Genomic DNA, 17,978 nt, shown 5'->3' on the forward strand with positions numbered 1-17,978 from the left:
CGAGTAGTATGTTGTAAGTTTTTTCATTTTTAATCTATCGCCATACATTTTACGTAGGTTGCTGAACATTTTTCGATACAGTAAGTACCCAACTTATGTAGATTCGGACTTACATGACTGAAGATTTCAGTGAATGGGACACATATTTCACCATAATAACGTAAAAGCCCACAGAATTCCGGCTATCTGTACTATAGCAAATGCAATAGGATCAAGTTTACTACCCATTTATAATTGGTTACATTACAGACAAGCCCAATAGCCCGGAAAGTGCAAATTGTTTTTATTGTTTTTTTGGCAGTGACCTCCAGAAATGTGCTTTAGTAAAATGTGAGCTCGCATGGGGTGATAACCTTGTGAAGTTCTTTTCAGAAAATTTAATTTTGATCGTTATCATTGTGTCGACTAAGAGAATAAGTGACAGCGGTACTAGTACATCTACCAACAAAAGGAAAGCGATCAATTTGGATAAGAAAATTAAACTAATAAGAATGTATGAAAATGGTCAAACATTAACAACCATCACACGGAATTAAGATTTGTCAGTGGCAACGGTGAACACAATAAATGAGAAAGACAAAATATGAGAAGCGGTGAAGCGATCAGCACCAATGAAGGTCAACTATAATAACCAAGGCTACAAAATACATATCACTTTTTACAGTACAGTAACATGCGTTTTTTCTTCCTTTTATGTTTTCTTTTCTTGTGTGGCACCCCGGCTACTTCACTGCTGTCCCCAGATAAAGTTAGTAATTGAACTAATTAAAAATATATATCTATTTCTTCATTCTTCTGAGGACATTATGTAGTTTTTGTAATTTTGCCATATTAGGGATACAGCAGCAATATTTTATTAGTCATTCCAGAGTTTTACGTAAAATTCGACTTACGTAAGACTTTCTTCGACTTTCTTCCTGAAACTTTCAGGAAGCCCGAAACGTATCTCTTACATATGTCGGGGGCTTACTGTATTTTTGGATTAATCGGGAAATAGATTATCAGGGAATTTCTTTTTACCATCCATTCCAGAAAATCGAAAGTCTACTGTATATTCTGTTGCAACTATCACCAAATGGCATGGTATGGCATGGCATGTTCAAGTTAATTTTTTTTTTCTTATGGAGTTCCCCAGTGTTCAGTGCTGGGCCCACTGTCATTTTCTATATTTATTAATGATAGTGTGAAGGCATATCAAGTTTAATTTCTAAGTTTGCAGATGTTTGTTTGTTTGTTTGTTTGTTTGTTATTTGGTTTTTAGGAGCATTAGCAACTAAGGCCATATTGCTCCGGGATATGTGGTGGTCATTCCCTGACCTTTCCGCATCCTCCGTATTTGGTGGTGATGGACTCAAACCCTGGTCTAATCAAGAAGCGTGTGCTACGCACTGCTGCTCCTTCCCACCTGGCTATGGAGGCGCCAAGTTTGCAGATGATATGAAGGTTGGCTGAGGGGGTTAATGAAGTAATCATGGTATGCTAATGCAACAAGATCTAGAAAAATTAAGCAGATGAGCTGAGAAGTGGCAAGTGAAGTTTAAGATTGACTACTGCAAGGTACTGCATATGGTAGCAGTAATCCCAGAATAACATACCTAATGCGTAGTATCACAGGGTAGTGGAGAATGAAAAAGACCTGGGGGGGGCTGTGCAGTCAGCAGACAAGAAGTTCTCTGAGCAACATAGACAGGTTGCTAGGACAACTCATGAGGGTTTTGTCAATGATATACAGGAATTTTGCCAGCAGGAATAAGGATGTAATTATCTCACTGTATAAGGATATGGGTAAGGCAACATCTTGATTACTACACAGATCTGGAAGCTTGCTTTAGCAAGGATGGGGATCTGTTGGAATGTGTGCAAAGAAGAGCAGTCAGATTACTAAGGGGAACAAAAGGGTACTCTTGCCAAGAAAGATGTCAGTTCTGCAAATTGTGTTGGGAAACTAGGCACTTACAAGATCTGATTGATATGTTTAAGACTTTGAATGAATTGAGCAAGCTAAATGTTGACAGCATTCATACTCTTGCTCAGACAACATGCATAATCAGGCATAAATTTTAAACCGAAGGAAGATGGTTGCAGGGCAGATGTGTGGAAATTTGCTTTCATCTGGTGGAGGGTAGTTGATTGATGAAACAAACTTCCATCTGGTGGAAATGAATAGTTTGAATAAATTTAAGGAAGAATTATAGAGGGGATGAACAGGTAAGGGAAATGGTGTGTTTTTTTGCAAATGTTGTATAAGCTTGCTTCCTTTCATCATTTGCCACTACTAATACTAATATCTGCCTTCTGTCAATGTATTTTTACTTGTGTCCCCAAGCTCCTGCACTGGTAAATGTTCATTCATTCATTCATTCATTCTCTCTCTCTCTCTCTCTCTCTCTCTCTCTCTCTCTCTCTCTACATTACTTTGTTAATCTTTCCAGGTCTTTTTCTGTTCATCACAGGAAGCCTCAAAGGTGGTCTTTGCTGGAATGGATAGGTCAGGAATTCTCCTTTGGAATTCAGGTGGGTCATGTCTGTAGCTCATTCTTCACATGGAACATGGGTCTGCTGAATGCTGCAGTGCCAGCCTGAAAAAAGTTTTTCCTCTAAGATTTCAAGAATTTTTACTTCTGGATCTTTTTTTTTCTGAACTTAAGAGGTAAATTTCATTAGGTCTGCACTTTCTTTGTTTTTTATTCAGCACTCTTGTCGATAATTTTGTTCTCTCCTTCTTAAACTTTCCTCATGCTTCTTTGTACATGCCTTTTTGGATCATGTCTTTTTTTTTTTTTTCTATTTTATCTCCCCTCCCACACTTCTACAACAACTGTAACAGTATTATAAACCTGATATAAGAAGACCAAGATTCTTTTTTAAGTTTTTCTAGGAGAATCTGTTTATTTACAGAGAAGCCACTTTTGGCATATTCATTACTGTGGGACAAAATTAAAACCAGTTTCACAATGTAACAAAGTTCACTGAAATTGATCTTGTTTTTAAGAACTTCAACAAAGAAAGAATCCATCTAACATTTTTTAATTGAAAAGTTCTAAATTTTTTTTCTTCATTCCCTATCAATCTTTACATCATTCAAGAGTGCCTTGAACTGACAAATAGCCTTTTCTGCAGAAGGGCCTTAATTATTTATCTCTTCTCAAGTTCCTGAGCTAATGCTTCCATACACTGTCTGCAATAAACTGGAGACTTAGTTTGGTACCAAGCATATCAGATTATTCAGGTTGAAGCTCTAATAAAATTATACTTCAAAGACAATACTCAATTAATTTCTGTGTTGTTGGTTGAAAAAATTCTAACCTTTCCTTTTATTATCTAATATTAACTTCTTTTCCAATGTTCAGAGGAGATCAAAGTTCTCTTCCAATAATTAAAAAGGTGACAAAGATCTACATTGTTCTTTTAGTAGCATGGTACACAGGAGAATTGAAATGGAAAAAAAATTGAAAATTTAGGCACTTCAATCTGCAACTGAGTAAAATCTGTCTTTAATTTCTTAAAGGGATTAAAGACAAATTTAAAGTTTGCATTAAAAATACAAAATATGTTCACATGGACTTACACAAACTAACTGGTTTTGCATAAGTCCATGTGAAAATATTTTGTATTTTTAATGCAAACCCAGGCTTACACTTAGGCTTACAACTAAAAAAAATTTAAAACGATTTTTTTTAGAGATAAAAAAAATAAATAAAACTTTTGTTTCCTATCAGCAAAATCAGTTAAGGGCATCTACTTGTTAAAATGATTTGATTTATAAGATAAATCAGTATTATCAAGATGATTTATAAAAAAAAAAAAAAAAAAAGTCTGGCTATAAAATAATGATTTCAACACAGTAGCAGCTATAAAAATTAAAAATACGAAAAAGTAGTAAAAAAATGAAAGAGAGATAAATTATTACCTGATATATAAAAGGGAAAGAGATGCAATCCTAGAAGATGTCCATGATTTCCAGAAAAATTAAATCTCCTGTGGAGCAGAGTAATAGCATGCACTTTTTTTAAAGTTAATTCATGCCAAATTTCTAACACTTTAGAATCAAGTTTGATCTTTAAATTGATTCCAGGTACATTAAGTATAGGTCCTCTTATTTCTTGTGCTGTGAAACTTGAATTCTCTTCACTATTAATTTCATCAATACTCCGGAGATGAAGAGTAATAGGAAAAGAATTAGGATGAAGCCGTTCCTTTAAATACTCATCCCATTCAATGTTGACAGTAGCATTTTCCGTGCACGATTCAAACCGCCATTCAATGTGATTTTCATCTTCAACAATACAAGGATCACTCCAAGGAAGGACAGTATCCTTTTGTTTGTATGATGTCAATCTCTCATAATTTTCAACAGTACTGATTTTGTCTGATGAACAAGAAATTTGTTTTTCATCAGTTTCGAGAGATTCATGTTTTTCAAAAGTAACTCGGAACACATGAATCTGATTTGATGAAAGACAGGCAAAGTAATCTTCACAAACTGATAGTTCATGAATGGTGTAACTAACATGAATATCCATAAGATGGTCAAAGTCAATAAATTTCTGTTTGGATGTTTCATGAATTTTTGATGTAAAACAGTACACACTAATTTTTTTTCCCAAGCTGACAGCAAGTACAGCTGTCTTTTTACAGCAATTAATACACAAAGCCATTTCTTCTAAAGGTAATTCTATCATTTCTAACTGACCTCCTGGCTCACCATTTGATGTAGCTTGGCCAGCTATATGAACCCTCATTGGATGGCACTTTGTGTCAGTCCACCAATTTAAATAAACACGTACATAAGTGATAGGTTCAGAATGTCTGGATGCTTTCCTCTCCAATGTTGATATATAATTACCTACAGAGAAATAAAGATATTACATAAAAAAAAAAACTACATTATAATGCAGTAAGACAACTCATTACATATTAAAATTATTTGTTGATATAAAAATTAATAAGAAAGTAAGTTAAAAGGAAGTATTACCACACTAAAATAAAGTTTTTAACTCTCTTTTTGTGTTTGGGTTAAACTGTTAAAAAAATCTAATAATTTTAATAAAATTATAATACATTTAAAATCTCATTATTTTTATTTGGAGGAAATATTTTCTTTTGACAGAGAAAGGCTCTGACTAGAGCAACTCCTTATATAACAGTTATTGTGCCTCTTACTCATAATGCAATAAGAGGTATGTTCTTTCCCTTGTAAATTATTAGTAATAGAGGCATTAGTCATAATTACAAATTTAAACATGTTGCATAACTTATGAATATTTTTTGCTGCATATGTGGATGTGTCAAAACTGCTAACTGTATATAACGTTTATCATGCTCTGATTCATTATATTTCATTTGGCATCGAATAAATTGATTTTGCCAAGAAACAACTGTATTACAAATTTTTGCATTTTAACATGCTAACTTCCATACTGTTAATTAAAAATAAGATTCCTAGGGGACACCATTTTTTTTTTTTTTTTAAATACACCATGATCAATATATTGTGACAAAATGCCATGATCTATCCAAAGAAATTGAAACCAAAATCATATTTGGGTCTTCCAGGAAATCTAGATTCATTTTACCTTAAAAAATATACTGTTTGGGATGTTACACAGAATCAAGCTGCTTGAATAGTAAATGAACTGTGATATAAAAGTTTCATTGTGTAATATAATTTTTAAAAAAATGAGATGCAAATTCTGTCTCATGGTGAATGACATGCTAAATTTCAGAATTTAGCATGAACAAGAATATTTTAAAAATTCAAACATGGATCACATACTATAAAAAGAAATAATCAGATCGAAATCTCACAGCTAAGAAATTGATTAGTTTCATCATCATCAATGTTCTCTGCCATATGACAGGACCAAAAAGACTCAATCATATATCGAATTCCCTTCCTTAGCCCTCTCCTTCAACACATGACACTATTAGATTCTATCAAACCATTTAAAATTCTGATTCTCCTTTTGCTTGGTCTCTTACCCTTCAAGGACATTCTCACCAATCTCTCCTCCCTTAGAATATTCTTATGCCCAGTCCAATTTTTCTTTTCCTTATAGGATTTATTATTATACTTCCATTTTTTAAAGTGTTTATTGCCTTAACAATATCTGTTTGCATATAATAACTTGATTCCTAGTGAATGAATTTTCAAGGAATTTTATATTAGGCTCTTTTAGAAAGCTTTGTCAAGACATCCAAAATTTTATTAAAATTAAACCAATAGAAATCTGGCAATTATTATTTCTTTATCTGTCACATATAATGATTTTCAGTAGATGAATTTTCATAAAATTTTACATTTGGCTTTTACAATGATTTTTTGAGCCTGCCCAATTATTTTTCTTACATATCATATAGGTTAGCTTACACTGTATATTGTAACTGAATTACTGGATATTATGTTTCATGCAATGCAGTGAATTGGAGGAATGAATGGGCAATATGTTGGATGCACAAAAGTGAAATGTTCTCGGTTCATGCATAAAGGTTGTTGCTTTTTCTCTCTCTTTTTTTTTGTTATAAATCATGAATTATTACTATTTGCTAACATGCCTGAAATGTAATGCAATGATTACAGTAACTAACATGTTTTCTGTTACCATTCTCAATATTTATTTCTAATCCTATCTGTCCATTTCATCCTTTAAAGCCACCTCCACATCTCAAAAACTTCAATTCTTCTAATATCCTCCTTCTATAGATCCCTGGTCACAGCCCCATAAAACATGATGCTCCATACCCATAACAATTCAATTCCAGTTTAATTTCCTGACTACTTCTCCCATCACATTAGACTGTCAAGATAGCTGTATTAATCCATTGTAATATCTTCTTATCATTCATTTAAATAGTTATTTTGCTTTAGTCTGTACCAATCATCATAACTTTACTCGCATCAAAATTTATTCTTATTCCATAAGCTATGCAACTTTTCTTAAATCTTCCCAACAAATTCTATTTCATCCCCATTGCTTTTCTTTTCTCTGTGTATCTTCTGAACAATATTGGAAAAAGACAACACCTGTATCTTCTTATAATAATTATTATTATCATAAACCCTTTCTCCTTTTATGGGATTTTTTCCACCCTGTGATGGGTACTGGTAACAAGTGCATGGGGTGGTTAGTTGTGTCTAGTTACTACTATTATTATTGTTACTGTTGGTCGAGAAACTTTCTTACTATCCTGCAGGTGTTCAGAATTGTGGCTCTCTGGAGTTCCACGTATGTGTTCTCTTGGAAGCCTATTGATGCTAGGTTCTTATGGGGGCTCTTTGGCATCATGCTGGTGGTTGATACGATGATCGGGATGGCCATTACTTGTTCCATATGCCACAAATCTTTGACTTCTTGTCTTAGATCTGAGTACTTCCTGATCTTTTCCTTGTATTTTTTCTGGAGATTGCTGGTGTTGGGCACTGCTATGTTGATCAAGTAGGTAGCCATTTCCTTCTTTTCGACAAGGGTTATGTCTGGTCTGTTGTATAGGATCACCCTGTCTGTCATTATGGCATGTTCCCAGTGTAGTCTGGGAGTAGGGGTCTCTAGTATGGCCTGAGGCTTGTACTTATAATACAGTAAACTTTCTTTGATCAGCCAGTATTTTTGCATTAGCTTCTGATGTATTATCCTAGCCACCTGGTCATGTGTGCGAGCATAATCCACCTGGCTGATCACCCTGCATTCTGCAGTGATGTGCTGGATTGTTGCTGGGGCCAGGTGGCATCATTGACATGTGTCATCTATCATTCTGGTCCTTAGTGATGTATTTCCTAGTGTTGATTACCTGGTCTTGGATGGCAGACACGAATCCTTAGGTCTCGGGAAAGAGCCACGTGTTGGAAGCCATCTTATCTATGTAGTCTTGATGGAGGTCATTGTAGTGTCTGCCATGGAGTATCTTTTTTGCCTATCTTTCTGTCTTTGTCAGCGTGGTCTCCTTGTTGAGGTCGAGTGTTGTCTGTCTATCTTTCTTTTTGGTTTGGTAGACTGACACTGTTTTCCTGGAAGTAATAATGCAGGTTCTTAATCGCCTTCTTCCCTTGTTCAATGAGGTCAGTCAATCCCCTCCCTCATTATTATTATTGTTGTTGTTGCTCTTATGTTATTTTTCCCTGATTGGGGGTTCCACTTCATTATGGGTATTGCTACCAAGTACACAGGGTGGTTCTTGTTATATCTGGTGTTACGGTTGGCTGAGGAACTTTCTGACTATCCTACAGATGTTCAGGATTGCGACTTTCTGGAGTTCCTTGTAGATGATCACTGGGAATCCTATTGCTGCTAGGCTGTTATATAGGTCTTTGGCACCATACCGGTGGTTGGCACGATGATCAAGATGATTGTAACTTGTTGCATAAGCCACACATCTCTTTGATCTCCTGTCTTAGGTGTGTGTACTTGCTGATTTTTTCCTCATGGGTTTTCTGGATGTTGCCAGTGTTGGATACTGCTATGTAAATCAGATAGCTAGCCTTTGCTTCTTGTCCACAAGGTTTTTGATTTGATTTTGATTTTGGTTTTATTGGCGCAAAAACAACCAAGGTTATGCTGCACCAGGAAACGATTAAAATATCATCAAAGATAAATTCTGGTAACCTTTAAAAAGGTTACCTCGTCAAATTGTTATTTATATATGTGTGTATATATTAATAGCTTGTAAAAATTTAAAAACTGCCGACACATGGTCGTTGTCTGATAAAATCTGACTGAGTGTATAAGGCTCAGTCGGATGAGTAAAAGCGGTAAAATGTATATTGCGAACATGGGTAAAATGAACGCAATCTATTAAAATATGCTTTAGAGTTAAAACGGTGTCGCAAGACTCGCACATAGGAGGGTCATCCGCCCTCAGCAGAAAAGATTGTGTCAAATGACTGTGTCCTATGCGGAGTTGAGCAAGAACAACTTCCTCGCTCCGATTCCTGCGCAGACTAGACTGCCATGTTTCTATTACAGGTTTTTGTCCACAAGGGTTCAGTCTGTTGTGGGGGATTGTCTTATCTGTTATTATGGCACAGTATCAGTACAGCTTGTGGGTTGGGGTCTCTAGTACTGCCTGGGATTCGTACTTGTAGTACGGTACACTTTCTTTGATCAACTGGTATTTCCTTGCTAGCTTCTGATGTATTATCCTGGCTACCTGGTTGTGTCTACGAGTGTACTCAGTCTGGGTGGTCACCTTGCATCCAGCAGTGATGTGTTGGATTGTTTTTGAGGCCAGGTGGCATCACTGACATGTGTCATCTGACACTTCATGCTCCTTGGAGATATATTTTCTATAGTTTCTGGTGTTGATTACCTGGTTTTGGATGGCAAGCATGAATCCTTCAGTCTCAGGGAAGAGTCCTGCTTGTGAGCCATGCACTGGAAGCAATTTTATCTATGTGATCTTGACAGAGGTCACTGTAGTTTCTGCCATGGAGTATCTTCTTTGTCCATCATTCCAGCTTGGTTTTTGCCATCTGTGCGGGAAAAGGGATCTTCCTGCTTAGGTTGAGTGGGGTATACCACTTGTCTATCTTCCTTATGGCCTGGTAGAGTACTACTATGTGTTTCTGGAAGTAATCCTTCAGGTTATCAATCACTGTTTTCTGTTGCTCGATGAGGTCTATTAGACCCCTTCCTCCTTCTTTCCGAGCTATTGTCAGTCTCTCCACGGCTGACTTCGGTGGGGTTGGTGGCTCTTGGTCATCATTGTCCTTGCCTTTCTCATGATATTCTCCATCTCTGTTAGTCCAATCTATGACCCCAAAGGAGTATGTTAGCACTGGGACTGCATAGGTGTTTATGGCTTTAAACTGTGTTCCCTCTGTTCAGCTTTGCTTTCAGCAGGCTTCTGAGTCTCTGATGGTATTTTTCAGTCAGGCAGGACTTGATTTCTTTGTGCTTTAACTGCTGAGCCTGCATCATCCCCAGCAGGTCTCTCCCTCTGTTATGCCTTTGATCTCTCTACCAGTCTGCAGCTGATAGTTTCAGCCAACTAATTATCCCTGGTGCAAGACCAAATTCTTTGGTAATCTGAAGTAGTTGCTGGAGTTGCTTCTCAGTTGCCGCAGAGAGCTTGATGTCATCCATGTACATCAGGTAGGTGAGAGTGTAAAGGTTCTTCCTTCCTTCTTTGAGGTTATATAAATGTTCTTGTTTATACTCTGGCACAACCACCAAGTCAATGGAGTTTACAATAAATCATCAATACAAACATCAATTGTATTTAGTAGTCACGGGCTTGAACCCCAGTCCACTCAAAGAGCACGTGCTACTGCACTCACGCTCCTGACCACTCAGCTAAGTCAGGCCTATCCATACTTGCTGCTGTTGAGCATGGTGGATAGTGCTAGACAGAACCACAATGGACTCAGGACATCTCCCTGAAATCCACAAGCAGACCAATCCCTGATGGGGAATGGTCTGGTTGTGATGTTCTCAACCTTAATGTGGGTACTCCATTTCTTCGTCATTGCTCCTAAGAAGTTTGTCACTATGGGATTGACTTTGTAGATGTTCAATGCCTCCATTAGCTAGCTATGAGGCATGGAGTCTTGCAGTAATCAATGTAGGCTGTGTACAGGTTGCAGCACTTCTTGTAGGCTTGCTCTATAACTGCAGCATCTATAGTTAATTGCTCCTTGCATCCTTTCTGCATTATTATTATATTATTTCTCCCTGATTGGAGGTTCCACCCCATGATGGGTATTTCTACTGAGTACACAGGGTGGTTGTTATTATGTCTGGTGTTACTATTGGTCGAGGAACTCTCTGACTATCTGTTCAGGATTTACCTCCTCGTGTGTGTAGCCTGAGCAACTGGAAGATTGCCATCAACATTAAGTTATTTCCATTTTCCTCATATTGTCCACATATTGTTCCCTTTGTTCCAATACAATTCCTCTATTAACCTTCATCTTTCCAATAAATTCTTTATCTAAGAAACTGAAGGAACTTCAATATATTAAACTTTTTCCAGTTTACCCTATTAAATTATTTTTTTTCAAATTCACAAAACAAACATTCTCATTCATTCATATTTCTCTCCATTAAAATTGCCTTTATTCCTATAACTCATTCCTCTTCCTTTTAAGATCTCATACTGTTCTTCTCCTAACATTTCCTCCATTATTTTCCATGATCTTTTGTTCATTATCCTCAACATTATTTTCCTGTATGCAGTAACCCTTAGACCTCTCTCTGTAAATAACAAAATGTGGTTAAGGATACTCTGTCTCCAGTAAATGAAAAATCAAACAATATATTTTTTCTCTTGATATTTGTCTTTGAAGGTCCAGTGCTTTCTGGTTCATACTTACTACATACAGGGGTCAACCAAAATTGGCTCAGTTCAAGGGTCAGAAAAAAATTCAATTTCTCAGATATTTCCTCCACAAGAGAATCCAGGTCTATTCATGCTGCAATTATTCCATGCAACCTACTTACCATCACCCAACATACAAGGCATATGAAATGCTGTCCTTCGTCACGTACCTGTACATAACATACATGTATGCGCATATTAAGTTATAATATGCACATGTATTGCATATATATATATAGGCCCTTATATCATTCCAGTTACGACCTACTGGATTTGTGCAGCAATAAAAAAAAATAATAATAATAAAAAAGAGTAGGACAGAATATTAACATAGAAATATAAGATTTTGCTACTTGTCAATCTGGATTTTTAACTCAATGTAAATAAGTGTGTTTGTTGAGCCCTGACTACATGTGCATTTAGAAGTGCCAGTGATTGAAATTCACATGTTCAATCAGGATAATTTTATGATAAATTTAAAACATCCTCAACAAGGTATATGAACAGAATTCTCATTCTGCAGTTCAACATTAATTTTCCTAACATTTCCATGCACAATAGAAACAATAAAATTTAATTCTGCACAATGCTAAAAGCAGAACCATTAATGACTTTGATACACTTGTTCAAAATTAAAGAGCAATAATATAACTACAGACTGTACAGCCACACATCTGTAACAGCAACCATAAGCTAAATCTATTAGATGGCATATAAACTTCTAGACATGAGAAAATTCATACTATGAGCATATGGAATATAAACTTCCCAACAGTACATACTATACATATACAATTCAAAATTTTCAGAGGCCAAGAAACAAACAGCTTGTTTTTATATCAAATATAAAAAGTTCCTATTTATTTTCATAAGTAATGAAAAATTAGAAAGAAACTAAATAATGACAAGATCTGAAGAACTATAAGAGTGAAAAAGATGCCATATCAAATTTTTCTTTTGAATCCCTAGAGCAACAATGGCAAACCTTCTCCAGCCAACATATTATAAATAAGCTGAAACAAAAATATAAAAATTTTCATGTGCCACAGAAAAAAAATAGTGGACTGAAATTAGTAAATCATCTTTATTGCATTAAAAAAAAAAGGTAACAATACTTGAAAAGTTTCTAATGGGAACTTTGTCAAATGCACAAATTTTCCCACAGGTTGTTTGTTATTTGGTTTTTAGGAGCATTAGCAACTAAGGCCATACTGCTCCAGGGATATGCGGTGGTCATTCCCTAACCTTTCCGCATCCTCCATATTTGGTGGTCACAGGCTCGAACCCCGGTCTAATTAAGAAGCGTGTGCTATGCACTGCTGCTCTTGCCCACCGAGGCACCCCCACAGGTACATCATGGTTTTCATTGCTAGACAGGACTGACAGACTATAAACAAAATTTGCTTTCAAATAGAAAAGTATTTTCTCTTTATAGTATAAGCTATTTATGAGTGGATGCATGCCACTATATTTCCCTATGCATGCCATCAATGCCCTAGAGGTTGGCAGACCACCAGAAAATGCTGCATTACAGCACCATGTAGGACAATGACACCTATAAATTATACTATAGCATGACATATACTGTATACCTGGAAGGAAATCACTTACCTGCATCACAATAAATCACCTGTTTAACTTGGTCAACAGTAGGAAAAGTATGAATTATGTGACCTCTACGATCAAGATCTCGAACTTCAATACTGTGCTGTGATGTGGCCAGGAGCAACTTCTCTTGTGCAGTACTAAAAGCCACAGGTTCATTTTCTGATAAAAAAACATCTTGAGATACAAAATGGTGACAAGAGATGACACGAACCATTCCTGTAGGAATCCCAACTCTCTCCTCAATACACCTTGCAGAATTCATATCCTTTATACAACTGAAATAAATTTTTGATCAAGAAAATGATATCCATTAGCAATAGTACTGAACTTAATCTACATTACACAGTGAAATAAAATTTACAAATGACACAAAACGACTTATAAAGTAAACTTTTAGCATATATATCTGCATATGTATGCAATATTATAATTAGTGTTTTATTGAATGTATTGATGTTATTTATTCCAGAACAACGAACTCTAATGTCCTTGCCCTAATTTTCATCAAGGATCCTTCCTGACAGTATCAAGAATATTACAGTGTAGGTACTCATAGCAGGGAGCAACTATAATGTTATAATATGAGTAGTGGGAAAAGAAATATTGGTAGCTAAAGGAAAGGATGAGGGCTTTAATTTTAAACAGGGAGAAGACTACGATTTAAAGTATTTCTTGACCCTGTTAATTGGTGACAACTATATGCACTGAGATATAAATGCACTATTGTAAGTGTTCAAGGAATAACTGTTATTTCTATCCTGGAAGTCATTAATACATCGTTCTAGTGCAGAAGTACTTCAAAAGAAAGGGGTCAAAGTCCTCACCCCCAAGGGAATTTGGTTTTATTTTATACACCGATGAGCCAAAACATTATGACCAACTACCTAATATGATGTTGGTCCTCCATGTGCAGCCAAAACAGCTTGTACCCGGCGAGGCATGGACACTACAAGGTTTTTAAACATGTCTTGTGGTATCTAGTACCAACATGTAACCAGCAGATCCTTTAACTCCTGTAGGGTCTGTGGTTGACACGCCACAGATCAGAGTTGCTGTTCCAACACAAACCACAGATGCTCGATGGGACTGATGTCTGAAGAATTTGGAGACCAGGGCAATACCTGGAAGTCTTCCTCATGTTCCGCAAACTAGTCTCGAACAATCCGGGCAGTGTGGCATGGCACATTATCCTGCTGAAAGACGGCACCACCAGAGGGGAAACCGTTGTCATGAAAAGGTGTACCTGGTCAGCAATGATGTTTAGGTAGGTGGTATGGATCACTGGACCCAGGGTATCCCAACAGAACATCATCTAAAGCATGACACCACCGCCACCAGCTTGTTTTCATCCCACAGTGCATCCAGGTGACATCATTTACCCAGCTAAATGACGCACACGTACCTGGCTGTCCACATGGTACAACAGGAAACATGATTCATCAGACCAGACAACCTTTTTCCAATCACTCAAGGTCCAGTTTCGATGCTCGCATGCCCATTTTAGATGCTGTCACCAGTGAACTGTGGTTAGCATGGGCACTCAGAGCAGCCTGCGACTACACAGCCCCATTTTCAACAGGGTTTGATGTACTGTGTGTTGTGACACATTACTCCTGTCACCAGCATTCCAATTACCGGCGAGTTGCACTACAGTCACCTTTCTGTTGCCACATACCATCCGGGAGTGCCTTTGCTCACCTCGACCATCAATGAGCCAATAGCTCGCAGGCGGTTCGTGGGTTTCCCCTCCTCGGACCACTTTCAGTAGGTACTAACCACAGCTGACCGTGAGCATCCCAATAGCTGTGCTGTTTCAGATATGCTGTGATCCAATCGTCTGGCCATTACAATTTGGCTTTGTCAAACTTGCTTAAGTCTACTGCCTTTCCCCATCTGAAGGACAAGAGTAACACTGATTAACAGAGCTCAGTATCAAGTGTTTTTTATACCATGTCCCGACCCGTGCATGCGCCACAGTTCACATGCAATTGCTTCGATTTGCATAATGACTCACTGGTCATAATGTTTTGGCTCATCATTGTATAATTGTACTGTCATATGTTGATGCTTGCAAAAGGTACCAATGTGGAATGTGCAAGCTTCTGCCACCCCAAAAAAAATGTCTGGATCTCGTGAAGTTTACCTTTGAGCAGCTGCTTGTAGGACAATGGAATAAGTTATCCTCTTAGGGTAGCAAGTTTGATACAATCCAAGATGGAACTGGATGGTCATGTTTTTGATGATACGAAAAGTATAAATTTTTTATGTAGATTAAATGACAACCAAGTATGCTGTTATATTACATGAATGTATTTTAAAATGCATTTGTAGAAGTGTTAGCACATCAATTTACACTTAAAAGCCCGAATGTTTCAAGATTCTACTGAACCCCATCATCAGACCCCTTTAGTGGAGGAAGATACTTGTCTCAAATGTGGCTGCTTGCAATGAAACTATCACAGGATTTTTTTGGCAGATGCAAAAAAAAAAAAAAAAGAAAAAACCTTGACTTTCTTGCATCATTTAGCCATTTCAGCAATATGCAATCACAGAATTCACGTGCCAAACATATCAAGACTTCAATTTCCCCTGCAGATATAAAAAAAGTTCACTTCTTTACATCATTTGGCCATTTCTATAACGACATACAGGTTACAGAATTCATGTACAGGCCATATCTGACCTTGATTTGCCCTGTGCAAAACCTATCACCCAACTAATCTTGTACAGAAACATCAGTGAAAACACTTAAAACAAAAAGATTTTTAACTGTCACTTGTATGATGCATATATGGACCTAATACCAAAATTTATTTATTAGATTCCAAAAGATTTATAAACACTTTAAAAAAATTTTAATCAAAAATAAGGATAGGATTTTTTTTTTCAGTCAGGCATTGCAATATCACTATATAATAATTCAAGTACCAGAAAAGTCAGCCTTATAGTGTTTCTGATAAGTTAAGAATTTTTAGCATTACAAAATACAATCGAGTCCCCTTTTCCTTGACTTTTTTTTTTAATTCAGTTTTTGAGATTAAAGTTTTTTAATTTGTATTCTTTTAAATTTTTTACTTTGTAAATCATTCTGACTGTTTCAAAGACACCTTAAATACTCTATAAATTATTTTGGAGTTAACAGGACTTTTTTTGGAGTTCTTAGTAAAATGTTATAATTTTAAAACATATTTTTGATGAAAACTTGACTACTACCTAATATAGTGACACATAAGGAAACCCATCCCCAACAACAGCATTTCGAAACCCTTGCATCATTATACCATTTTAATACCGAGACTAATATTAACCTTCCTTGAAATTTTGTACATATGTAGATACTATTATTAGAAGATAATATGAAAAAAAATTAGCCAGCAGGCATGCAAGCCACTTGCTATTTTTGTGCATAGTGCTGTGTTGGCTCAGCAAAAATATGAGCATGACATAAATAGACATGATACAAAAGAGCCAATACTAAATGAAGACAGAGAACATTATAGAGGCATTTCATTAAGATTCTTTAATTATTTTTTGCATCCTACAATTTTTACTGACAGCTAATTTCTTGTATGTTATCTTCTCTTTACACTATCTACCCATTCATGAAATTTAAAGGGGGGTTTTCAACATGATATTGTGAAGGTTTCTTTGCCAGCAATGACAAGCATCCCTGGTGATCAAAATTTTGGATTTAAACATAACTCAACCTTCACCTGGATGAAAAAGGAGACCATTGCACAGCATAGCCTATGTAGCTAATGTGTCAAAAATATCGTAAACCATTGCACAGCTAGTTCCATATAAAGGAAAAGGCAGACAAACTTTAGATATAAGTTTGTTCAAAAGACAAACTCTATATATGAGGGTAGATTGATACATCATGGACTGTACTTGTTATTCACAGCTGGAGGTATTCTAAGTCCTGGAATTAGTTTATTTTTCAAAAGAGTGTCCTTGAGAATATACACACTAGTTACAGTGGCTCAATAATATTTCAAAGATGTGCTGCAGACCATTTTTCTGAGAGTGTTTGTGGTATAGTGGCTGAGGCATCTTTCACTTCTATAGTGTTTTAGGGATTTTTGCCCCCATAAATACTTTTTCAATTGAAGAAAAAGCCCAGTCTGAACCATAGCGTAAGTGTTTTAAAGGTGTTCTACCCATGTTCAATACGGCACCTTGTATTATTCTACAAAAAAAAAAAAAAAAAAAAAAAACCACTACTTTTCCTTCAATTCAAGTTTTTTTTTTTTTTTATTTATTTTATTTTATTTTTTTAAGAATAGCCCTATTGAAATGCACTTGCAATGTGTTAGCATAATAAGAATCATTTCTGGTTCAATTTTCTGGGACAAAGTGCTGTAAAGTATTCCTTTATTATCAAAACAAAATCAGAATCAATTTTAGTAGTTAAGCAGTACAGAATTTTTTTGGTGGTGGGAGTCTTTAGACTTCCAAATTCTAGATTGCTGCTTAATCTTGAATCATAATGTCATAACTATGCTCCATTACAATTATGGATAAAAAAAAATATTTTGTCCTGCTTGTGTCGCCAGTCATTGATAAGTTTCAATTTACTTTTTGTTTTTGCTTGTTTGTAAGATGCAGAACCCATACAGCACAATTGTGAGAAATTTATTTTCATATTCACAATATTGTAATCCTTTAAAAGAAAAGCTCAATTTTTCTGCTGATTCTAGTAATGATAATCTTTCCATTTTCCTTTAACATTTGCTCTGCTTTTGCAGCATTTTCATCTGTTACAGAAGTGCTCAATCAGCACTTCTTTGCTGGTCTTTCACAGCTTAAATACTAGAAATCTTTCAAAAATACTAATTTCAATGGTTTCTTAACATCTAATACGTTTAATACTGGAAATCTTTCATTAAATACTGGAAATCTTTCATTAAATACTGGAAATCTTTCAAAAATACTAATTTCAATGGTTTCTTAACATCTAATACGTTTCCTGACTAGTTCCCCCTCCCAATGCAATGCAAACCTCTTTCTGCGATTTGTTATTGAACAATATAGAAACTTCTATTTCAGTTACCACA

At 36.0% G+C, this 17,978-nt stretch overlaps 1 protein-coding gene across 1 annotated transcript in view; it reads right to left on the reverse strand.

Moving 5' to 3' along the window:
- LOC150076086 (BLOC-2 complex member HPS3) overlaps window positions 1-17,978 on the reverse strand; it is a 198,507-nt gene that overhangs the window by 158,552 nt on the left and 21,977 nt on the right. The window contains exons 4-5 of the mRNA XM_090387254.1: window positions 12,925-13,196; window positions 3,911-4,846 (exon numbers count right to left, since the gene is read on the reverse strand). Of these exons, the coding sequence (XP_090243380.1) occupies window positions 3,911-4,846; window positions 12,925-13,183 (1,195 nt within the window). The 5' untranslated portion in view covers window positions 13,184-13,196. The remainder of the gene's footprint in view (window positions 1-3,910; window positions 4,847-12,924; window positions 13,197-17,978) is intronic.

The sequence above is a fragment of the Mastigoproctus giganteus genome, chromosome 13 (genome assembly GCF_048544385.1).
Source record: "Mastigoproctus giganteus isolate SK-2022 chromosome 13, ASM4854438v1, whole genome shotgun sequence".
In the NCBI taxonomy this organism is placed as follows: domain Eukaryota; kingdom Metazoa; phylum Arthropoda; class Arachnida; order Uropygi; family Thelyphonidae; genus Mastigoproctus; species Mastigoproctus giganteus.